The sequence below is a fragment of the Cryptomeria japonica genome, chromosome 11, assembly GCF_030272615.1.
Source record: "Cryptomeria japonica chromosome 11, Sugi_1.0, whole genome shotgun sequence".
Lineage (NCBI taxonomy): Eukaryota > Viridiplantae > Streptophyta > Pinopsida > Cupressales > Cupressaceae > Cryptomeria > Cryptomeria japonica.
The window spans coordinates 700,028,524-700,054,157 of record NC_081415.1 but is presented as its reverse complement, the minus strand read 5'-3'; the positions used below and the strand labels follow the sequence as shown (position 1 = coordinate 700,054,157).

The window sequence follows — 25,634 nt, the reverse complement described above, 5'->3', positions numbered from 1 at the left end:
CTCCCACTCAATGTCGGCCTTTGCCTCCCGTAATCTCTCCTTCTCCGTACGGGGGTCGGGATAAGTGTCCTTCTTGGTGTGAGCACAGGTGATTGCCAATACTTCTCTATCACTGGTTTTCTCAATATTGAGAAGATTAACCCTTGGCTTGGGGCAATTTGTGTTGTCGTGGTCTCCAGGACCACACCATCTGCACAAGTTCTGCGGTGTTTCCTCTTTCTGGCAATCCTGTGCAAAGTGTCCCCACTGGTTGCAGGCCCGACACTGAATCATCGGCCGTCCTTCGGCATTGTACAACATTCAACTCCGATTATTGTTACTATTATTGTTACCTCTTCCTCCCCTTCGGTTACCTTTGTAATCGCCAGATGATGCCGTGGTGTTAGCTTGAGGCTTGCCTGCTGTAGTGGAGGGTGACGACTGCTCCTGGGTGAAGAGCACCTGATTCCCCCGTGTCTTCATGTTGTAGCGACATTCTTTGGTGGAGTGTCCCAACACTTGGCAAATGTCGCAGAAGACCTTTTTAGGACAGGAGCCTTTTGTATGACCTTCCTCCTTACATTCCACGCACCACACTTCCTCGTTTTTGCTGGTGCTTCCCTTCATACTTTTGAATTCCTTCATCATGCGATGCATATCCTCTTGAAGGGTTTGCACCTTCTTGCTCGACCCCTCGTCATTGCTACTTCCGTCAGAGGAGTCTTCCCTAGAGGATTTGTCTTTCTTCTTCCTGGATGTCTTTTCTTCACTTTCCAGGTCCATTGCCTGGTTATAGGCATCTTTGTAGGAGGGTGGTGGTACAATTTTCATTTTCCTTCTGAGTGACGACTTCAAACCCTCCACAAACCACCTTTTCTTCAATCCATCGGTGGGCTGGTTGTCCATTTTTCCCAGCAATTCCTTCAGGTGTCGACTACATGCTTGGATGGTCTCACTTTTCCCTTGCTTGGTACTCAGGATTTCTGCCACGAGTTGATTGTCATCTCTGAGAAGCCGAAACTCTGTTTCGAAGGCTTTGTGTAATTCATCCCAAGTTGTTAGCTTAGTTTTATCAGCATCCGAGTACCAATTGATGGCTACTCCTCGTCGGGTGGTGGGGAATTGCACCACCCATTCTGCCCTATCGATCACGCCATTGGCCGACTAGATTGTTTCACATGTACGACAATGTCGTACTGGGTCTTCTTTCCCGTCTCCGTTGAACTTAGGCAATTTTTGCGGATTCGCCATCACGTTCCTTGGCAGCGGCCCAGTCTGCCTTCCGGAACTCGAACTTGACTCTCCAGGAACTTCCCCAGACACTAGTCCTTCAGAAGGTACTCTGCTGAGATTTGGTCCGTTGGGTCCCACCAAGTTGCTATGACTACCAGGGTGTGATGAGCCTGAACCGAACAGATTGCTTCTACTACTGTGATCTTGTGTCCTCCCAACACCTTTGGTCGCACTGGTATCCTCCGCCTGTCTGTTCGCGATCTCTGTCTCCTCTTCCCTCCTGGTCTCGACACCTCTATATGGCGTGTACGGCTCTACCGTACTCCCGTCACCAATCTCTCCAATGTTAGGGAAAGGTCCCCCAACCGCTTTCTGGTGGTTTCTATTAGTACAGAAATTTGGCCCTCAGCACCCGAGCCATCATTGCCAGTTGTGCTTTCTTCTGCAAGTTTCTTCAGTCGTCGCCGACGTTTGCTTGTTGTTCTAACCTCAACGTCTTCGCGGCTGCCTCGTGCGCGTCTTCTTCCTCCTTCGACACATGGTTTCTATCCTTATTTAGCGTCACAGGCATCAATTCCTTCTTTCCGTGGGGTTGAAGGTTCGTCGACGACTTTCATCACATTGTTCCTCCTCTCGTCGACTCCTTTCTTCAAATTGCTGCAAAATTTGTTGTTGACGGGTCTCGCGGTAGGTTTCTTCTTGACGAGTTTGAAGAGCAAGGAACGCCTGTGCCAACAAGCTAGGCAAGTTGTTCATCAACCGATTTACGGCTGGACTTACACCAAGGGCACTCCACACTGTGCTCTCAGGGACGTCCTCGGTTGTGGCCTCCTTCCGTACATAAGTTTCGATGGATGCCTGTAGAATGCAGGTGAAATCCCTTGTTAGTGCTTCCTCTCCTTCGAACAACTCCGTCGGCTCTTCCTCGAGATTGCGGCTGGTCCCCTCGCTCACTGGTTGCCCCATTATCGTCGTGCCATGTACTATGTTCCCGTCATTCCAAGTTCAATTTGGCAACGGCGCCAGATGTTTTCCCTCTAGGCGAACAATTTAAAACATACAGACAATACTTAACGAGAAACAGTAATGCCATAGATACCAGATAATATTAAGCCAACAAAAGAGATACCATTTCCATTCATAATCATGATCATGACAAGTTACATTACATGGTATATAAAGGTACCGAGGGGGTGCGAGAGACAACTGTCGCACCCGTAACTACCACCCTTGGTTACATTACTAACAAAGTACTTCCTAATTAATTACTGTTTATTCCCGTACGTACAATATTACCGCAAACACCTATCAACTTGCCTAGTTGTCTCTATCTCATACAAGAACTAAGAACATCTAATTACATCAATTTCTAAGCCACTAATTAATGACTGACTATACAAAAATGTTTTATTTATCAAGCCTGTAGTAAATTTCTATGCGGCCCCAAGTTTTGAGAACGAGCACGACAGGGGATGGTGGAACGTGTTTCTGGTATGGGGTACTTTTGGGCCATTTTTTAGGGTACGACAAAGGATAACTATTAAAAAATAGGGAAATTTTTAAAATATAGAGAAATTTCAAGTATTCAGATCATAATATTGATAAAGCTTTCATCATAGAGCAGAAGCTTAATCCATAACATTTGACTTGAATTGAGATTTCACATGAGAATTGACAAACAAATTAACAAAATTCAATTGCTTTCACTGTCAATATGCACACATATTATATAAGAATTATAACAAAATGTCTAAAGGCTCCAAGTTTCAACTATAAAATGACAAAACATAGAAAATATATGGCTGTCCCTAATCAGCAGATGCAATTGGTAGGTATATCAAAATTGGAGCTCGAGTTTGAGTCACCGCAATTTGGTAGGTTTTTAGTAAATTCGAAGACTGCAAGGCGTCTTCGAGTCCCCAAAATGTTTTGGGGATGAGGACAAGGACGAGGGTAGCAGGGTAGTGGACTTGTCGTAAACTTGGATCACAAACACAAGAAACCCCCCTAATCCAAAGGGGAGATTTTATCCTTTGGTACCTTGATCAACTTTGTCAACATGTCTATTGCATTCCTTACCAACCTGAATTCTTGTATTTTGTGTTTATTGACTCCTTGTAGATACGTGGCACTATTTGACATAACCAATTGGTGCGAGTGTATGTCACTTCACATCAGCCTTTGATTATTGTACTCAAATACCAATCTATGATATGGAAGAACTATGTGACGCTCCCACCTTGCCAATCATCATCTCCTTATACTAAAATTTATAGTCTTAAAACATCTACACGGTGCGACAACTACATTGATTAGGATGAAACATGCCTCCTCTTGATACCAAATTTTGTTTCCTTTGAAGACTAAAATCTGTGATTAGCTAAACTCATGAAGATTCATTAGCAAACACCTTTGATTTCTTGAACTTGTGAAGGATGGTTCATAATGTTGCAATCATTGCTATCGTGAACTATCTCATCTCGATACAATTTTTTTATACTATAGTATATGTTGAAATACTAGGTTTATTCATCTCTATCTCCGTACTTGACTAGAGTGGGTCTAGGTTTTTGTTAGGAGATGGTTTGCCTTAGGTTTGTTGAAGGTATGACTTAGATGACCCAAATATACCTTGGGTACATCTTAGACATAGTTGAGGGTACTTGGGCCATGTCTTGGATGGACTAGGGAAGACCCATAGGCCAAATGGCCTTACAATTAAAAAATGTTTTCAAGAAATCAACATTAAAAAAATCCTAAAGTAAGAAATAGACCCAATTAATCTATATACTATTTGAAAACATAAACACAACACAAAAGCTACACCTATCCTACCAAGTTTCCAAATTTATTATTTTTAATTGCTCAAACTAGTAATTTTGAGTTGGAGTAGTATTGGGATGGGTGACCTCCTAGGAAGGCCCAATGCTTCACCTTTGTGAGCATCACCTAGATGCAATGAGTGCTAAGTGTTCCATTCATTCTCATGAGAGATTGGTTCTTGTGAACAACTACTCATGAAACACGGGTCAATGAGTTTGACTCGGAAACTACACAATCCTTGATAGCAATATCACAATTTGACTTGTCGTTGAAACTATCTCCTACTTTTCAGTTTTTTGGTTTTTCAGTGGTGAAGAATAGCAAATGGATGTTTTCACTAAAGAGTTTAATCGTTCAAATTTAAGTTTATTTTGAGTTTTTTTAAGACGTTTTATTTTTTTACAAGCTTTGGGTTGCATTTTTTCTTTTTTTAATTTTGCCTTATATTTTTTTATTTTAAAACATTTAGGTACCAATTGATAGGGTTCATAATGGCTGCTGCCGTTTTAATTTTAGTGTGCCTAAGGATAGACAAGTCTTTCAAATTTGACTAAGCATTTCTTCTTTTGCATCCTGTCACGAATTGAGTAGCTTCTTGGAGGTGGGGCTTTTCTTTGGTGTTGTGTATAAGAGCTTGTATAGACGAGTGAAATCTCACTTGTGTAATTTGGGATGGTACTTATCCCAATTCTCCCACTATTAGATAACTTGCAAGTGCAAAAGGGAACACCAACAAATAGTGAACTAACTGTTAGACATTTTGTCATTGATGTCGAGTGGTTTTTGTCAAGCTTGTGCTATTCAAACTAGATGATTACTCAAAGTAATATTGGACTGAGCTTGAAGTGCTTTTTGAGCTACTTTTTATTCATTAAATTTTCTCAATTTTAATTGAGTTGCTTGAGGTGCTTGACCAGCTTGACCAGCTTGACCTTCTTGTGTGTCTGCATCAGCAGTATATGAGCTTGCTTGTTATTCTTGTAAGCTGTTTATTTGGTTGCCATGTCTGTTAAATATGACACATCATCTCTGAGTTTTGAAAAAAAAAGTCGATGCCTTTTTGGAATCAATTTAACTCCTTTAAGTGCCGCTAATTTTTCTGTGGATGCTGTAAAAACGTCTTGGGCTGGAACTGTTCTTACATGTGGCTGATTTCTGTGCTTGGCCAGGCCACGATTTTTGGGTAATCATGTTTTTTGCAGACATTGTGCTCTTGGATATACCGTGCGAAGGTCGTGGTATCTTTTCTTAGGTGGTCTTGATTTGTTTTATTATTGGCACAGGAGTATGAATATATATTGTGCGTTGAATTGAGGGAAGAATATTCTCATTTTTTTGTGCTATTATCGTGGGCGGCGTAATCGATACTGTGTGTGAGTTGTGGAAGCAAGGGCCTGCGGTCTTTTTTCAAAATTAGAAGCCTTTTAATGCTTTTCAGAATTTTTCATGCTACATGTAGGGAGACAGAGAAAAATACAAACTCAATTTACTGGAAAGCCGTTTTTTTTGTATGTCCACGATTCTTCCCGTAGTCATTATTGATGTGCCTATCTTTGGAGAATTTATTGATGTCACAGAACTTTCTCATGTATGCCGCTGAATTTTTTTTTGGAGTGCTGCGATTTTTTCTTGGGGGTGATAATATTAAGTGTGCGTTAAAATATGGAGTCACTCGAAATTTCATGATTGAGATATATTTTTTTTTGGCATAGGTTCGATAGTAAAAGATGGCAAATTTTTCTGAAAATTGTGCTGTCAACTTTGGTGGAAGATGTTTCAGATTGTGATGTGATACTTAATCAGTGCTGCTGTTTTTCTCCATGGGTCGTATTTTTAGTTTGTGCATTTCAAGTATTGCATGGTTGGTACTGGTGGCTCTTGAAGACCTGTGTGTGTTGGCTGTGTATAACATATATACATATATTGAGAGCTTCATCGTGCATTCTTGAAAAGGTGTTGTGAAAATATTTTTATATTGACAGTGTGTGGTACAAGAATATATGTAACTTCCGATGGAGAACTACAGCTGTTTTGATTGGGTGAGAATATGTAGTGAAGTGAACCTCTGGGAGGTATTCGAATGAAGTGAACATATTATCTGTCAGTGTCATCTCTGTGGAGGTCATAAGTATAAGTGATAGTGTGTTCTGAAGAGTGGGATTTGTCTTAAGTTGGTGCTCTGTGTTTGTACTCTGGGTTGGTGCCCACTAGTTGAGATTAATAAAAGCTTATTTATGCTGTGGTTTTTTACCCGAAAGGGTTTTCCACGAGAAATTTTTGTTTTTGACTCTCTCTGCTTATTTGTCTTGTTTTATGTCTGTATTTGTGGTTTTAAGGTTTAAAAATCTGCAATACTAATTCAACGCCCACCCCCACCCACCCCCCACTCTCAGTATTGCCTGTGTGCTCTTCACTAACCACTAAGGGTATAACCATGTTACACCAACTTAATTCTCTATGCTCATGAGCTGAAGCAAGCAACTACAATATATATCAAATGACAATCATATCAACCATGTTACACCAACTTAATTCTCTATGCTCATGAGCTGAAGCAAGCATCTACAATATCTATCAAATGACAATCATATCAACCACAGCAGTTTCATCCTTCATCATGCCCAATCATGAAGGATAAGAAACCAAAGCTATGATCACACATTGAATGTCTCGCTTCATTGTGAACACATACATTGAAGTCCATCTCCTCCAAGATAGGACCAAGTATTTACCATAAGGTTAGCAATAGATAAAATATTTACATACCATTGTAGGGGTGACAAGGATCTTGTATATAATCTTTAATGAATACATTTTTGAAATGTATAAAAAGCCTTACCACAATCTTGATCTTTTTTCACTATTGACCTCGATGATGGAAGGTATGCATTGCAACCTGCAACCTTAAATAATCTAATATGCTCCTCTAAATGGCTTGTTATGTTCTATTGGTATTTAGTTTGGATATGCTGGTGTTCTCCAGCCTGTATCACCTGTATCTGTTTTGGGTGGATGGTATATGGTGCATGAAGCTCCATATCACCTTTGAAACAAGACATTAAAGGCTTAACTTTTTAAGAAATTTATACTTCCAAATCCGTTTTTGTTGTTTTCAATTTCTTTTTATATGTTCTGCATTTACACACTGTATTTTTTCTTTACCATATCCTTGCTGTATTCATAATTTAGATTTTAATAAAACGTGTATTTATATGGATATCCTACACCCTATTTGTTTCTGTAGGTTACGCTATACCTGTATAGTATAACGCTATAACATATCCACACCTGTTTAAATTAGTGTTACATATTCTGTCAAGATGGGAAGGTAAGCGAGACTCTATGGGTTGTTGTCGAGCACCAGGAATCACTCTAAAGTTCCAGTTATGATGGTTTAACTGGAACAGATTCTAGGCATATCATGAGGCCAGGAAGGTAGCCACAACCTACCACAAACCTGCTCATTCTAAGCCAGCTAGTGCACAACTCATCTTCAGCCAGTGATCTTATTTGGAACCGCATCCATCTCTTATATTCTACACTGGCCATTGGTCATATTGCATATGCAATTTGTTGATGATCCCTTTGTACTTACAGAGTTGTAGAGTGAACTGGACAGGTTGATGGTAAGAGTTCAAAGTTACCCTGGAGGAGGAGGAGAGGTACTCATTTGTGTTCTGACCTTGCAGATGTTTTTTGGCTTGGTCTGATTTTTCGTAAATGAATGTCCAGGGATGAGCTCATTAACTTTGCAAAGCATCAACATAAGGTGCTCGTTCGTTTTGAAGGCCTTCTGAGTTTCCTACCCCAAATATTTTCCTACAGACAATTCTCTTTAATCAATATTTCTTTTAACTAAAAGTTGGAATACATTCACTCAGTAGGAAAAGTTTCTTTTTTAACCAAAGGGAGAGTGGGGTAGTCTATAATATATATACATCAGGTTCCAATCTTACTATGAATTATTTGAAAATATTGCCTACTATGGTTTATTCTGTAGAAGCATATGTCTATGGTTTATTACAATTTCTCCTGATAAATCTTCTATCACTGCCCCTGCTGACAAATTTCCCCAAAACACTGAGACATTGAATATATCAGGTCAACACGTCTCTGTTGGTTTATGGACTGATATTTTGCTCAATTACTGCTGATTAAACATGATAAATTGCAATTAAAAAAAAAATAACTGCAATTTTCCCGTAAGTGCAACTTTTTCATGCATAAGTTGGAATTTTCTGGTTATAAGAATATAGGTTTAGTTTTTTTCGCCTGATTTCTGCATCTATTTTTTCTTATTTTTCCCAACCCTTAACCCTAACACTAGCTGGATATTTTCACCTTTTTTTTTTCAATTTTACTTAAATAAATTGAAAATACCTTTATCTTTTGGTTTGCCAAGAAATTCCTGAGAAAGGTATTTACTTCTATGGTTTTTAACTTTGTACTCATCTTATTTGCAATGCTATGTTTTGCTCCTCAGGGTTTCTCAGTTGATTTAATAAGAATGACAATGAAAAGATAACACAACTTGGTTGATCTCGTCTCTTTTGTGCTTCAAATGATGTTATGACTTGTACTCTCTGTTACTGTCTGAATGAAAGCATCTCCTCTGGACTGATCCTGTTTTAGAAAGAAAATTCCCATGGACTTTTGTAAATTATATTCTGGTCCTCGTCCAGCCTTGTAAATTCAACCCTCCATACATGACACCGTAGGAACCTTTTGGTAAGTAGTAACAAATTGTGAAAAATCTTAAAACATCATGTTTCCTGTCCCATTTTTATGGCATAAATTGAAAAAGTGGGACTCTAGTAGTCAGACAATTCACACATTGATATACGATTTACTTTTGGGTTTCTTTCCAGTAGGTGTTCTCATCTGGCCAAACTGTATGGTGGTCTTGAACATATAATGAAATATTGACATGCCTTTAAATTTTGTGAGAAATTCTTATAAGATAAACATTTTCCAGGCATGATTACAAAGGATGCAGTATTTACATGGTTGCACTGTGCACGGGATATACTCTTTTATTCCTCATATTTTAGTAGCCAATGTTATTCCCCAAACTTTGAATAAACTTTGGGTTGTGGGTAGGATTTTGCTCCTTAGAACAGCATACTTGCATGACTATGACTGTTCTAGACATCTTTCCTATCTTTCTGCTCATATGGCTTATCCCACTTTTGACATTTTATGTATGTGGCATCTCGTCTATATTTCTGCTTTTTGATAAAGATACTTAGGCATCCATGACTGTCAATGACATTTTACAATTGATCAATCAGTGTAGCCACATGTAGCTTGTGATCATTCATGGATACCAATTTGATATTGTCAATTATCAGATGGTTGGTAAATATCTTGTTTCTTATTATTTTTGCTGTATGTGATCACTGTAGAAATAGCAGTTTTCTCTATGGTTTAGTAAAATCTTATAGGGATAATTATCCCAAGTAGAAATTTTCTATTAAAGAAGAAAAATTAAGAGGGAAAAATAAGAAGAGAATCTTCTTCTTAATGAACAACTCATGATTTGCTTCTTTTGTGTATTTAATTTATAGTTTCTGCTATCTTTGTACAATTTTTGAGGTACCAATTTCAAGTGGATTCTATTTTACTTAAAAATACAACTTGCTAAGGTTTATTGGTATTGTTCTATAAACAGGAAGGAGCATCTGAAGAGGATATTAGCCTTCTTCCAAGATACAAGTTCCGGTCATATGGTGGATCTGAAAAAAATAATGGAGATAAATCTGGGCAACATGGAGGAATTATGAACTTATGTGGTGGAGAATCGTCAAATGATCGTCCTCTTTCTGCAGAAGATGCTGTGAGTGCCTTTGCTTATGAGATATTTCTACATGCAGTAACATTTCTTACTGAAAACTAAAAACATTTTGTTTGTTCTCTGTGTGTATCACCCTTAGAGATATTTCTTTCTGGCTTAGTTTCATTCTTGATATAGTTTTTTCACTTTTAACAAATTAAAAACCTATTTAGATCAGTGATGGATGGGGATGTGTCCTGGGGTGCCATTCTTGGGTGTCCCCAAATTTTTTAAATTTTTACAATGTTGCCCAAATGGGAAGCTGTGACAGGGAATGTGTCAGATGTTCGACTGTCTTTATGGTGATAAGACATCCTCATGGACATCTATTTAACAAATGAAACGAAAACAAATCATTCTTTTGGTGTAATAACAACTTTTTGAGTTATACCAATTTAAAAATAGTACTTAGTGGTTTATGCTCATTAGAATAGGAATCACAAGCTGGCTTAATGTCTGCCCGCTGCCATCACCGAAAATTGGCCTCCTATAGGAAAAGCCACATTTTGGTTCACCATCTACTCTTTTTTTCTTTATCTAACTTGTGGTGGTGAGAGCGATGATAAAATGGTTGAAAGTTGAAATTATATAATTGAAGGCTGTTTAGAATCTTAGAGGTGTGTAGGTCTGACATTGGAGTGTGGGGGCCCTCTGAAAATAGACATATAATATTTTAATCCAACATTTGCATTAATTTCAAATTTTTCTGTGTTTGGTAGGGGGACCCTGAATTTTTTTTTGAATTTTCAAAATATTTACAGGACGACAATCGATGATTCTGAGGGGTAGGGACTGGAGGGGGGATGTTTTCGAGGCGTCCCCATATCCTTAGAATGTCCCCAATATGAGTATGCATCCAAAAGGGTAGGTGATACATCCATGAAGGACCGAGACATAGATAGATACAAACTTATATAGTGAATAATTTCAATGGCAATTCACCTCATTAACTGGCTCACCATTCTGTTAAAATAATATTAATATCTTCTGTAATGGTTATCTTCTATTCTTAGTGGCCATCTTAGTTGTTGACTTATTTAACTATTTAGCTTTTTAGTTGACTTATTTAGCTTGTTTTTGTGCGTTAAGTGAAACTATTGCTTCTTTATTAAAGACGCATAGATAGCTTTTTATTATTTAGCTTTTTAGTTTTCACTTACACGGCTTGTTCTTAATTTGGAACATCGTCTTGTAATCTCTATATATACGCTTGTATATCGTTGAATAGATTATCCAATTATTTGAGCAATCAATTTTTCATGTTATCAGAGCAGGATTTAATATAATTCGAAAATAATTTCTTTTAAGTGAAATTTTTCTTAAGTTTTTTTTTCTGGGCGAATTGGATCGGAAGTTTTTTTGCAGGTCTGGCCTGCTAGAGTTTGCTGGAAGGTTTTTTTTTGAGGGTGGATTTTTGTGCTAGGTTTTCGCGGATTTTTGGAGGACTCGGAATTTTTTTTTTTTTCGCAGGAGTTTTTTATAAGAATCGCAAAATTTTGTGACTGCAAGAGTTTGTTTTTGGCGTGATTTTTCTTGTGTTTCGTGTGATATCTCGTGCAATTTTTTGGGCATCCTTTTGGGTTTTTCAGCGCTTCAGCATCAACTTTCTTTTTGCGCCGGAGTTCCCGAGTTTTTCGTGGTTTTCGGCGACTGGGTTCTCTGTGTTTTTCGTGACACGATGACAATAGTCTTCCACAATTTTTCATGATGGCGGTGGCGTTTTTTTATCCGTAAATTGCGATTTTCTTTTTTTTTTTCACGTTTTTACAGATCTCTGCAGATTTTATAGTGTGTTTCTTTGGCGTGTGACTATTTCCAGTGAAAAATCCAGGGCACTGCTCTTCTGAAAATTGGATCTAGGGATTACAGTTTTTTTTTTATTCTGGGTTTTCCTGGCGGTCACGATCCACGGTTTTTTGGGCTTTCCAGATTTTTGAGTGCAGTTTTTTTTTACTGATTTTTTTTAAGGAAAAAAATCATTATTATTTTTTGCAGATTATTTTCTTTTCTGGTTTTTTTCAAAGGCAAAAAAAATACAGATTTCAGATTTGCAGAAAAATATTCTGGTGTTTTCCAGAATCAAATGCCTTGGGTTCGTTGCCAGATTTTTGCCTTGAGTTCTGTGCCTCAATTTGTTCCTTGGGAGCTATCATTTTTTTATTGATTATTTTTCTGCCATCTAGGGTTTGCAGCTGCTTCTATTCTGATTTTTAAATCAGATTCTTCTATCTTGTGCCTTCATTAGGTTGACCTCGTTCGACCTCGGTTTCCGTGATGACATCTTTGACCAACATTATGTTGGAACACAGTCAAAAGTTCAACAACCTCAACTACAACACCTGGAAACAACGCTTGTTATCAATATTTGAATATCGTTGCCTTGATTAGATTTTTTAGCAAGGTTTCTTGTCCTACAACAAGAGGTGAATATCAAAACAAACATGATACGAAAAATCGAGAGGCTGTCATGCTTATCAAACTCTCAGTCACAGATGATCAACTCCTTTAGGTGCCTTTAGGTAAAACAACTAAAGAGATTTGGGATCTCATGATGGATGAGAAGTCATCTATCCATACACATCTCACGAAGATCAAGGAGATTCGTGACCAGTTGGAAGCTATAGGCCGAACCATGGTGGAAGAGGGTATGGTCGTGATCACGTTGAAAAGCCTTCCCAGATCCTACGAGCATTTCATTGATACTCTCAATATCTCATCTCTGAAGTTTCCTAATCTCTGCAACAAGCTTTTACAACATGATCGATGGAAGCAGCAGGTTAAAAGCAACGCTAGTTTGTCCACTGAATAGGCCTTCACAGCTGAAGTTTTGGATAAGAACAAGGGTCAAGGTCAGTCCTTCTAGTAGAAGGGGCAAGGTCAATATCCGCAATCTTCGAAGAAGAAAAGTGTACAGTGTAACCACTGTCACCAGTTTGGCCATATGAAGAAAGATTGCAGGAAATTGTTGGCATCTGTGCAATCTAGGCTGGGAGGGTCTGAGGAACAGGAGCAGGCTTATGTTGCAGAGCATTCTGGAGAGGAGTAGTCAACCTTCTATGCTTTGTGATAAGCAAATTTCCTGTTTGGTTGGTTTTCACATTTTTTTTCCTCAAAAATTGTTCACAGGGTTTAGAATTTTTTCCTTAAAAATTATTATCTGTCATTCGCAAAGCTTGCGTGGAATTTCTAGGTTTTCATGATTTTTTCTTCAAAAATTGATTTCTGGTTTTTACAATTTTTCTCTCAAAAGTCATCTGTAATACGCGAAGTTTGCGTGGGATTTGTGATTCGCGAAGTTGTTTGGTTTTGATCGATTTTTCTCCTAAAAAATCGTGTTTTGTTGCAGTCAGTTTTGGGTCGCACTGTTAGGGCGAACATTTGCAATCGTGGTATCTTGCAGTCTGTTTAGGAGTTGGTGGACCAAATAGTGCTCAGTACTCTTCTGCAAAAGGGTTTGCTGATTTTTTCCTCAAAATCATGGTTTCAGGCTTTAGTAATTCGCGTGTGCTAGATATCTAATTCGCGTGTGAGGGCTACATTAGCTTAGATGGCTTTTGGTACTCTTGGTCATTTACATTCAACAAATCCTGGGAGGGTCTCCATAGCAGCAAAGTGTTCTTTGCATCTATGATCATAACACTTGCAGTGTCTTTTGTAGGGTATTGAGTGCGATGACCATTAGGGAGGGTGTTAAAATAATATTAATATCTTCTATAATGGTCATCTTCTATTCTTAGTGGTCATCTTAGTTGTCGACTTATTTAGCTATTTAGCTTTTTAGTCAACTTATTTAGCTTGTTTTGGTGCGTTAAGTGAAACTATTGCTTCTTTATTAAAGACGCATAGTTAGCTTGTTATAATTTAGCTTTTTAAGCCTTATTTATCTTTTTAAGCTTTTTAGCTTTTTAGTTTTCGCTTAAACAACTTGTTCTTAATTTAGAACATCGTCTTGTAATCTCTATATATATACTTGTATATCGTTGAATAGATTATCCAATTATTTGAGCAATCAATTTTTCACATTCTACAAGAAAAGTAACTCTTATATCATTGCATGTACCATAAGGACTATACATTTATATGACATTCAAAATTAACATCCCAATATAATAGCAATCGATACTTTGCATGGGTAAGGCTAATGTTACCAAGCTAACAATGTTGAACAAGGAGACAAGTAGTTGTACCTCCTTTTTTCTTTTGACACAAATAGGAAAATTATAGAAATTCTCATGCACAAATTCAAAACCGTACCCAATTATTCATAAACCAATAACCCTTTTCAATTATGTAGAAATGCCAGTTTATTGGGTAACGATGCAAATAAACGCTACATATACCAACTTTAGTTCATGCAGTTGCAATTCATATAAGAACACCAATGAGACACAGTTACAATACAAGGTGAAACACAGGAACAACCCAAACCCTAGATCTATTTCTTGAACACCGTTCTTGCAAACTTGGGTCACCAGCATCCTTCATCTCTAAGTTACCGATTCAGGTACAGGTACAGGTATATATATATATATATATATATATATTTTCAAACATCAAAATTATGATTATTACAATCCATACAATGTAAGTTTCCAATATATAAATGATAAATCTATAATCGCCAATAAATATTCATAATATCGTAATATAAGTTCATCTGAAGGCTACCTACATACCCTTGCTTTCAAATGGGATAGATGTCACATGTAGTTCTTTCACACATTCATCTCTTGAGGGATCTACACTTTTGATTCATATACCTAGAATAAGTTATTGCAGTCATATTCCTTTAAGTTAATGTAAGAGGTTCAGTTTTCTCTATCGCCAATCTAAGGATATCTATTAATTCACACAAATTTTAGACAAACCCACATGATACATAACACATTCCATAAGCAAATGGTAGAGACCATCCATGTATATCGTACAAAAAATGAGGATAAGGTTCCAAACAGTAAAACAATAAGAATATCACCAACAAGAACTACCAGTTTAAAACAAAATTACCAGGCAGTTGTAAAATTTTTGTTACTTTTTTCATGATGGAAACTAAAACTTTGAAATGTGTCAGAAAGTTAAGACAAAGGAGGGTAAAACCCAGAAAAAAGTTTGGATAAGTTAATAATTGTGTTAGAGCAGTTTTTCATTGTCTTGACCTGAACAGTCAAGGAAGGAGCAGTAAAATATTTTCGCCATGCTTAGGATCTCCTTGTCACCAAATAGACAGAGTAATTCAAACTCAATTTCCACCTTATTTAAGGTACAAATGTCATGCATATAAAAGATCAGCACGACCAATTGAGGTGAGACTATTTACATCACAGTCTAGAATAGACTTGTAGATAAGCATCCTAATTGTGTACTGCAATCTTGATTTCATAATGAACCCAAATAAAAAAAATCATTCGGTATAGGTATACTTCATGTGAAGGTATCGATTGAATAGTTTTCTCAACTAAATCCACAAACTTTAATTCAAACTGTCAAGCCATCCCCTTCCTATATTACACGGGGATATCTGATGATATCATACAATTTGACTTCAGTCTGCTGCAATTTACTTTTGCACGATAATGCAATGTCTTGGGGGCAATGATCTTCTAGTTCTACTGCTAAGCATAGTTTTAATGGTAATGACAACTATAATGATAACATTCAATGGTAGACTATTCAAAGATCCCTGCACCCCACTTAGCTATAACCAGAAAGGCACTTCAGCATGATGCTTCAAAACTTTAAGCTTCAATCATCAATAATTACATTGCAATTCTTCTAAATTTTTAAGTATATCAGCATTTTTTTAAGAGACTGTTGCATCCTATCAGAGATCTTAGAATACTTCAATTCAAATCATTAGTGTTGAATAATACATCATTTGCTTATTTATAGGATTTACAGATCCTATATTATATGAGAGCTCCTATAATCACTCGTAAAACTCACAAAAATAAGTAAACTCCTAACAAACCTAGCCATGTGAATGATGTAACATTCCCAACACCCTCCCTGATTACATCATCCTGCAAATGGGGATAGGTGAACTAACAACACTTGATGAACACATTCATTAGTTCATAAAAAACACAAGGTATGTGTTGTGACATACATATCTACTTGTGACAAGCAATAGTGGAACCAGGCTCACTAGGCTTTTCTCTCTCTTTTTTAAAAAAATGTCAGGTAAACTTTTTAACGTGACCGGTGATGTTGGCACGACATGCCCTTTGGTACAACGTGAAATGCTTTTGACCTAGAGCTATGAACTAGTGGGGTCATGAACGAGGGACATCATCCCCAATTATCAAAACCGAGGCTCAAACCCATGAGTGCATTGGATCAATGAAGGCACAAGCCTACGATCACAATGGCCCAATGGGGTTTCGAACCTTGGTGGCCACAACAACAACACCACTACTTAATCAACACACTATGGGATGAACCCAACCTCACTAGGCTTCTTTAGTAGGATTAACCATATTGGATTATTATCAAGGATAGGGACAAACACTTCTACCCATGGAACCAAGGATAGGGACAAACAACTCCATCTAACATCATACAATAAATTTAGATAGGGACAAACACTTATATCAAACAGCAAAGTTATAAATAGGGACACACGCTTTTGCTCACAACAATCATGATTGGGGACATAAACATCCAATCATAATCACTCAACCAATGTGATTAGGGACAAACACATCCAATCACAACATAAAAAGTTTGAGAAAAAGTCCTTGTTGCGTATGTGGCCATTGTTATAGATCAGTGCTACTTTGATCAAAATCGATATGAGATGGTAACTGTTGCCACCAAGAAATTGATCTTCGCTTTAGACATTTTGGAACAAGTAGTTTTGTTGCTAAAACAATTTTACAACCTCGTCACTAGTGATTGACTAGAGGTTACTAGTCGTTAAAGTGAAATCAAATAAGCTTAAAAAGCTAAATATAGCTTAAAAGGCTAAATAATAAAAAGCTAACTTAACAAGCTAAATAAGTCGACTAAAAAGCTAAATAGCTAAATAAGTCGATAACTAAGATGACTGCTAAAAATAGAAGATGACCATCATAGAGGATATTAATATTATTTTAACAGAATCCCTTATGGGCTTCAATGCATCTTCAACCCCCTTCACCTCTCTTTCTAATAAGGTTCCATGTACCTTCTCATAACTTGGGCCCTTATACCCTTCTGGAGCTTTATTAACACTTTCCAACATTTTTTTCCAATATGGAGGGTGAACAACATTGAAAGCCAACCCATTTGCATATATGCATCTTGCTACATCTTGGTCAACAATGTCTCAACTCTCATTTTCAAATGCAGTTTCTAAAAGCCCTTTTGATCTTTTGCGTGCAATGGGTGTTTCACTTTTAGGCTCAGTCGTGGAAAAGAAGGGCTGGCTTTCTACTACAACATTGGGATTAGATGGGGGCTGCATTCCCTTTGTCTTTTTGGAGTGGTTTGATTTAATCTACGGGCTTCTCTCCCTTCTGCTTCTTCATGCTCCCTAATATATTTCAACACCATCTCTTGTGGTATAGGCACACCATTTTTTCTAGGGCATTTTTTGATGCCTTGTTCTAGTATTCCACACAAATGGCCTACCACTCAATAATATGAACTATTACGTTCTTTATCACATCCTTGGCATTTCCAATGGAATCCCCCACCTCCTGGAAGTGGTCATATAATTTCAACATACTTACATAGGGGAGAATTTGGATCATTTCTTTGTTTTGATTGTTCATTTGTGCCTATGGAGGAAGAGGTAGATGCCATTCTAGTTCCTATGGCAAGAAATAATATGAGCACATTCAAAAACAAAAACAAAATAATGAAAAATAAATAATGTTTCATGTTTGACAATTTGTGAAACAAAAATGGTTGAAAAAATGTACAAAATCCTACCTCTTTCAGGCAATGGAAGCTTGCAAATGTGTAGAAATGATGCTGCAACACTTGTTCAAGCTTCAAAAATCAATCTTCAACTCCTATTTGATGTTGGAAGCCAAACTTTCTTCAACCTGCAATTAAAAAACTGATGTTTGTAGCACAAATGAGGATAAATGATCTAACTTTCTGTTTTAAATCTCACTTTTAGGGTTTTATTTTTGTTTTTCAAGTGGCAGATTTCAAAATTTAATGGAATTTTGCTAAAAAAAAAAAAAAAAAAATGTTTTTTGGGCAGTCATACGCCTTTGTCAGATCTGGGTTCGCCCGGGTTTGCCTTGGCCAAACCAGCCCTCCCAAACACGGACCTTGGCCAGACCCACAGGCAGACCGGACCAGGACCAAGACCGGACCGTAACCAAGGGGCTACAATAGCAAACCCTGCAGCTTAGAATTGAACAAGTGTGGTCACTGTAGTGACCCCCTAAATCCCTGCCTTGCCTCATCACTACTATCAGTGATCCCCAAAAAGTCCTCTCTGCCTCTACAAGCACTTCTAGTTGATGGTAAAATCTCTGACCTGCTTTGGTATAATTTCCAATTGCCCACGCAAAGTCTGATCAGGTTGTGAGACTCATGAATTTGATGAGATCAGCACCTTAGAGTTTTGAAGCTAATCATGTTTGAAATGGAGGAAGTTGCGAAGGGCAAGTGGAAGCATGTCAAAATGCTAAGTGAGTAAGATGAACTCACACTTTGGTGTCACTTCTACTTGACTCCGAAATCTCCGATCTGGCTTAAGAACTACTAGTTGGAGTAAAAAAACCCGACCTTATTGCATGATTTCTAGTGAGGGGTCAAATCCACGACCACTATCAGTGAGGGGCTGAATCCACGACTTGTCATAGAGCACTGCCAGCGCATCCCCAAAACCCCGACCGCTACAAGTAGGTGTTCAAAACTTCAACCGGGTTAGTGCACTTCCAGTTAGGCTTTGATAAATCTGACCAAATATGTGAAAGAGAGCAACTTAAAAAAAGTTGATTGAATGAATGATCAAGGTTGATAATGAAATGATATGGAGGCAAGATTGGAAGTCTTTCACCATGCCTTCCACCCAAGGGCTATAACCATGAACAAGGCATTGTTAACGCCTATCCAAAAGCCCGACCTTCCTAGTGTCATAGCAAGTGAAGGGTGAAAAGCCCAATCACTTTTGATGATTGCAAGTGCCCCCCAAAATCCACGAACTTCAAGTGATGGGCAAAATTCATGAACTTCCACCTAGGCCCTAAAAGTCTGACCACTTCCTATGCCTCCCTAAATCCACGAACTACCAATCAAGGGTGAAAATTGCGACCTTAAATGAGCATAGCAAGTTCACCTCCAAATCCGTGAAAGGGGAGATATGAGTTTGAGTGCTGAATGTGATCAGAGGAGGGGCTCGCTTGAGATGAATGTTTTATTCAAAATTTTAAAGAGCAAAACAAGTCAGCCTCCCATGCATTGGAAAATGGAATAACAAAATTTAATTAAGTGCAACAAGTCGGCCTTAAGATCAAAAGGATCCGCCCCTTCGATGCCTATAAATAGATAGATTGATTATTTCATTTGATCAATAATCGTTTGCTAGTTCATTTTACTTAAGCAAATTTGTCTTTTGAAAAGCAGCGAATTCATTTTCAGGCAGCGATCCCATTGAGGTATAACAGTGATCTTCATAAAATTAAAACAGCGAATTGCACCCTCCAAGACAGCAATATACTTCAGCATCAGGACTAGCGATCAGACATTATCAAGGCAGTGATCTTCATCAAGTGATCAAGCAAACGAGAGCGAACTGGTGCCTTCTTCAAGTCATTCCGATTTTCTTCAACACCAGATTCAACAAATTTCCTTCCAAGATAGCGAATTGATCATCCAGCCAGATAAAACACAGCGATTTGATCAAGCAAGACAAACAAAAATCAACGAATTTTGTTATCCAACCACCAAACCCTTATCAATTCGCAGAGAATTAAGATAATTTTGCCAAATTAAGGGCTGATTTGGAAGATACAGAGAGATAAAGGTCCATTTGCAGGTCCGAGTCAAGCTATTTTGATCATTTTTATTTACAATCAGACCTAAATTCGTTGCTGATACAGCTATAGGGTTAGGTTTTTGAAGAAGTTTCAGTCATAAGATATCTTTTGCATCAGGTTTTAAAACCCTTGAATTGATCATTTACAAGTGTTTAATGGAAAATTCATGATGATTTGATGATTATGATCAACTATAGTCTGATTTTGCAAGCTAGGGTTTTAGGATGAAAGCCTAGGGGTTTTACAATTTGGGGATTTTAATGAATTATCGGCTTTAGAGAAGGCAATTGGTAACCTAAATGATTAATTTCAACTTGTAAACATTGATATCACATAAAAAATCCCAACTTAAACAATTCTTGCAGGTAGAACATGGCAGCCTCGAAGGCAAGAGCAGTTACAAGATAAACCCTCATCAAGGAGGACTGGAAGGGAGTGATGTTTGAATCAAAGATCACATCATTATGGAGCAATGTAGGAGACACCAACCTAGGTCAAATCGACATGAAGAAGTTGCAAGGTCCCCTATACATAATCAAGCCTTCGGGATTTTTGAAGAGGATGATCGAGAGTGAGATAGTACAAGCAGCAAGATTCCTTCCGGCTATTCAATGTAATGAGTTGATAGTTAAGTGACGCCAGCGTAAGAAAGATAGTAGCACTTGATCACAAAGTACTTGCCTAGCTATCAGAACATCGATAGTAGCCTTCGGGATTTTTGAAGAGGATGATCGAGAGTGAGATAGTACAAGCAGCAAGATTCCTTCCGGCTATTCAATGTAATGAGTTGATAGTTAAGTGATGCCAGCGTAAGAAAGATAGTAGCACCTGATCGCAAAGTACTTGCCTAGCTATCAGAGATGGCCATCAACAAAGCCTTCCACATACCTGATCACAAAAGGCATGGTTTACAAAAGCAAAGGAGGAGCATAGGCAATATTTGAGGATGACCCTGACAAATGCCTTGGCATAATCAACAAGTATTGGTTGTTGAAGAGTAGACTTGACATATCTAAAATACCCAACAAGTTTCACATAATTGATTTTAAGGAAGAGTTTGGTATTTGATCACTTTGCTCAATTGAGTTATGGGTATATCTGAGGCATCTCAATTTGAGAATTGGATGTTCTACTTCATGGAAGCAGTGTCAATCGGTTTAGAAAAGATCAATTGGGTGAGAATCATAAGTAAGAACCTCAATCTACAATTGAAGAGGCTTGGGCATACTAAGACATTCTACATGAGTTCATACATTATATATTCACTTGCCAGAGCTCATGAATTTGCGGGATTGATGTATAGAGGTCCAGTTGGAACTAGAGTTGGAGAGATGAGAGCATATGAATCCTACACACAACTACATTACTCAGGCAAGACACATTTTAGGAGGGTGAACGATGCTTTCACTATGCACCTGACAAGAACACTGCAAGGCAGCATTCATCAAAGTTTATCCCCACAGGTGAAAGAGTTAGTAAAGAAGTATGGTTCTTGGTATATCCAATTTCCCAAGTTCACCTATATAAGAGTTCAAGGATGCTCTTGTCCGGCATACATGCTACCACGCTACCCTACCAACAAGATGATACTGCTGGAATACCTATGACATGGTCCAGAAAACCAGACACGAGATAGGAATTGCTTTTCCCATCTCAGTTGGACAATCAATAGAAGTGTGTCCATCTCTACAAGCAGCTAAGAAGTCGGAAAAAGAATTGAGATCCTATTCCCTTATTCCATATTCTTCCAGAGAAAACTTTGATCTTCATGGCAACATGAGAAGAGCTAATGGGAGAAGGCTGTAATAATAATATTAAAATACAAAAGAACAAAAATAAAATTTAAATTAAAATATAAAATAATATAATTAAATATAATTAAATATAATTAAAATTTAATTAAGTTAATGAATGGTCAAAAGACATGGAAGGAAAAGTTGTGACTCCCTCAAACATGAGATATAAAAGGGAGAAGAGAACCGCATTTGAGAAAGGGATAATTGTGGAATCAGAAGTGCAGATCTGATCCTGAAAGGTTGTGTCCCTTTCAAAGGGCAGATATAATGAAGAGTTGCACTCTTTCAAAGGGTGCTAATGGTGGAAAGGACATGTCTCTTGCCAAAGGGCATACATAATGAAGAGGTGTGTCCTCTCCCTCACATTGAGAGATATAAAGGAAAGGAATCAAAAGCATCCAGGGACATCACCATGGATCAGATCAGATCAGAACTGTTATTAAGTTACAGGCAGTAACATCTTTGTTCTTGGTGGTATGCATGGGGATGAGCTGAATATGTATGCTTAATATATATGAAGCCTGATAATGTTCTTATGCAGAATTTAATAGTAATATTAATATAGACTGCAATATGTATGACAGTTTAATAATGCCTTTCTATCACTAACTATTCATATGATGATGAAGTAAATTATATGATGGAGTTTGTAATACCTTTCAATCTCACCCTCCACTTATGGAGGAAGAATACAAGGAAGCAAGAGCATTAGGCTCCAGTAGGTACGCCAACCCCGAGTGTGGGCCAAGAGGCCAAGTTGATGAGATCCTTGGTGCTCTTGGGCTTGTTGGAGAGGGATAGACTCAAGGCGCCTTGGGTGATTCTCCTTGAGCTCCATAATGGGAACTGGTGTAGGGAGAGAAAGGGTTGTTGAATCCTTCATATAACTATACAATATATAAGAATGCTGAATATATAGTCTATCAAGGTATAATGGAATTGTTGACTAATCTGTTGTATAGGGTCCATACCAAGCTTAGTTGACAATAGTGTCCCTCTATTGTAATCACTATGCACTAAAATTGTGATTCAAGGTCAGAATATAAGAGGGTCCCATTAAGGGACATTACAAAGGCATCAGCATAAGCTACAATTGGAAGGTTATTGGATGAATGCCCAAGATGATTTAGAGATAAGGAAGAAGATGTGTTTAAGGCTACCGATTGACATCGTTAGGATGTGCAAAGTTTTCGACATTCCAGATCAAGCACAAGGTAGTGGAAAATGCCTCAACTTGTGTATGAACAAGAGAAAGACAAAAAGTTAGAGGTCAATTGGATTGATGTTGAGATCGCTGATTTGAAAGACTTGATGAAGCTAGTCTTGGCCTACACACGACGATGGGTAGACATTCAAACTCAGAAGTTGAAGAGCCAGAATGCATAGTTAACATTTGATTTGACAGGAGATTCAAACTCATCGGATGAAGATACAAAAAGTATGAGTGTGAGTGAAAGTGCCACCCAGTCAACTCATTCCACAAGCCTAAAGAGGAAAGGAAGTCATAAGGAAGGATCATCATACAAGAGGCATAAATCAAATTCAGGCCGTTCTACTAGTGCTTCATCTATACGTGAAGTGGAGATGAACTAGACAGGCGTCAAAGACAGTCAGCTACCCAGGGAAAGCTTAGATCATGGTGTGAACGAATGCATGGAATCTACAATTCAAGACAATAGATGTGAGAAGATAGACATAGGGAAGCAATCTCAAGTGCAAGACAATTCAGCACCACAGCAACAAGCTAGCAACAAGGCAGCTGAAGATGAGTATGTTGAAATAGAGAAAGAAGATGATGAAGTAAGCTCTCCACCTCGAGAAGATCAACAACTCAAGGATGTACAAGTGGGAGAAGAAAGATCCGCTATCCCAGTATGGTTTAAGGAGAGATTAACAAAAGAAGTCATAGTAGTAGAGGAAGAGCCTATAGATGATTTGGACAACTTCTTGAATAGAGCTCAAGAGACAATAAAAAAGAAGGCCACCAAGTTGTCCAAAATTAAAAAGGATAATACATGATCTCGAGTGATGCAAATTGCCACTCCAAGAGTAGACAAGCCCGAAGATGAGATCACAACAAAGGAGTATGACTTGGAGACTATTTACTTAGGTCCTCCCACCACTGAGCAAGCAATGGGAGATTTGAATGACACAGTAAATATATTTCATGATATGTTGAAGCTTGAGATAGAGAAAAACAAGAACCTTGAGAGAGAGATGAATGCATTGAGGAATTATCTATAACAACTCAAAAAACCGATAAGGCAAAATGATCCTTCAAACATGCCTTCATCGCTGCTTCCTCCAAACTTGGTCGATAATTTAGAAGAAATGAGGATTTCAAGTCATGTGATGAAGAATTGGATAAATAAGTCTTTCAGAAAGGCAAATGCATTCATGAAAGAACTAGTGAGGATATTTGATAGAGTTTCAAGTGTTTTGGATAGGACTCACGTCCTCATGGCAGCTTATGATGTTTTCACTTTCTCCAAAGATTACACAATGCCAAGATTGCAAGCATTGATGAGATTACCCAAGCAAATTTTGGTGAATGGAGGAGTGTTGAATGAAGGAGAATCATACGACTTCCAACATTGGTGTAACTTGTTCCGAATAAGGAAAATCATGTTTGAAGATATCAACAGTGGCTACACTCAAGTAGAAAATGCAACAATTGTGATACATGACAAAATCGTGGTTGTAGCTGAAATCATACTTAGAAAAGAGATGAACGAAGGAATCCATATGGATGTTGGTCAGCTGCTTGAGAGAGTGAAGTTCATTTTCTTTGGGACAGCAGGTCCACCTTCAAAGAGACAGTTGGAGGAGATACAATCATTCATGACACTTGCTGGAAAGATTAAGGATTTCGGGCTAGAATGGGAGAAGATCTTTGTTATTGCCATGAAAGAAGTGAGCTTCATGGAGGATCGGTTGAAAGTCATGCCTAATGCCCCAATGAACAAGATTGAGAGCACAGTGTCCAGATTCGTTGAATTGGCATCAAAAGAAAAGGATAAGGGGAACAAATTTCTAGAAGAAAGTTTGTTATGATCCCATGTGGCATCTCTTTTCTCATTGGAGGATTTTTCCTCAAAGTTTGTGCCCATTGTTTGATTTTAAATAATTTGCAATAAATTAGGTATTTGTTGTAACAAACCCCTAATTAGGGGTTAGGTGGCACGATATTGACCCTTGATTTTGATTTAATCTGGGCCACTCATTGTATTTGACAGCACTATATAAGCTCCACTCATTTCATTTGTAAGGATCGATAAGAAGAGTTTTGAAGAATTGTTGCTTTGATGTTGCCAGGAATAATAAAATCATTTAAGTGTTGGTGACTTATTGTGTTTTGGAGCATTTGTTTGTTTCTTCATCCTTTTAAGAGATAACTTAAAACAAAAAAACAAAAAAATAGATAGAGTAGAATTTGCTTAAGTTTTTAGATGAATGAGACGTATGTGCTTGATTGATGGTGAAGCTCCTATTGTTCATACTGGTAGTATTTCATTGATTGTGAAGTATCTTGCGTAGTCAACTAAACTCATTTTACCAAGCTTAACTTCAATTACTATTTCTTCATTGATATGCATTGTCTTGATGGTGTCTATGTTTGTAGTGGTGATTTGAATATCATTAGCTATTCTTAGAAGATTGCACTATCTTTGTGGAGATGTTCTTTGCATGTTAAAGCAAAGTTTAGTTGAACCTCACTTGAAGTCGTTCATTATTCTTGCGTTCCTAGTGTTAGTCTAACGTTTCTAAACCCTAAACCCTTTTTAACATTTTTTTAATGAAGCAATCATTAGTAATAGTAGGAAGGAGCTTCATTGCAATATCATTTGCAAGAATAACATTCCTTGTGATTAAGAATTTTCATCTCCTTGAAGAACAATTACGTAAGTCCCCTTGGAGGAGTAGCAAACACATCAACCATTGAAGCTATCCAACACGTCAAGACTTGACATTGTCAACCTTGGAGTCCTC

The 25,634-nt window shown here is 37.8% G+C and overlaps 1 protein-coding gene across 2 annotated transcripts in view; it reads left to right on the top strand.

The window, feature by feature from the left end:
* Positions 1 to 25,634, top strand: part of LOC131067144 (E3 ubiquitin-protein ligase At1g12760) — an 81,815-nt gene that overhangs the window by 53,840 nt on the left and 2,341 nt on the right. For both annotated transcript variants that reach the window (XM_059214139.1, XM_058002078.2), the window contains one exon: positions 9,707 to 9,871. In XM_059214139.1, coding sequence (XP_059070122.1) covers positions 9,707 to 9,871 — 165 coding nt within the window. The remainder of the gene's footprint in view (positions 1 to 9,706; positions 9,872 to 25,634) is intronic.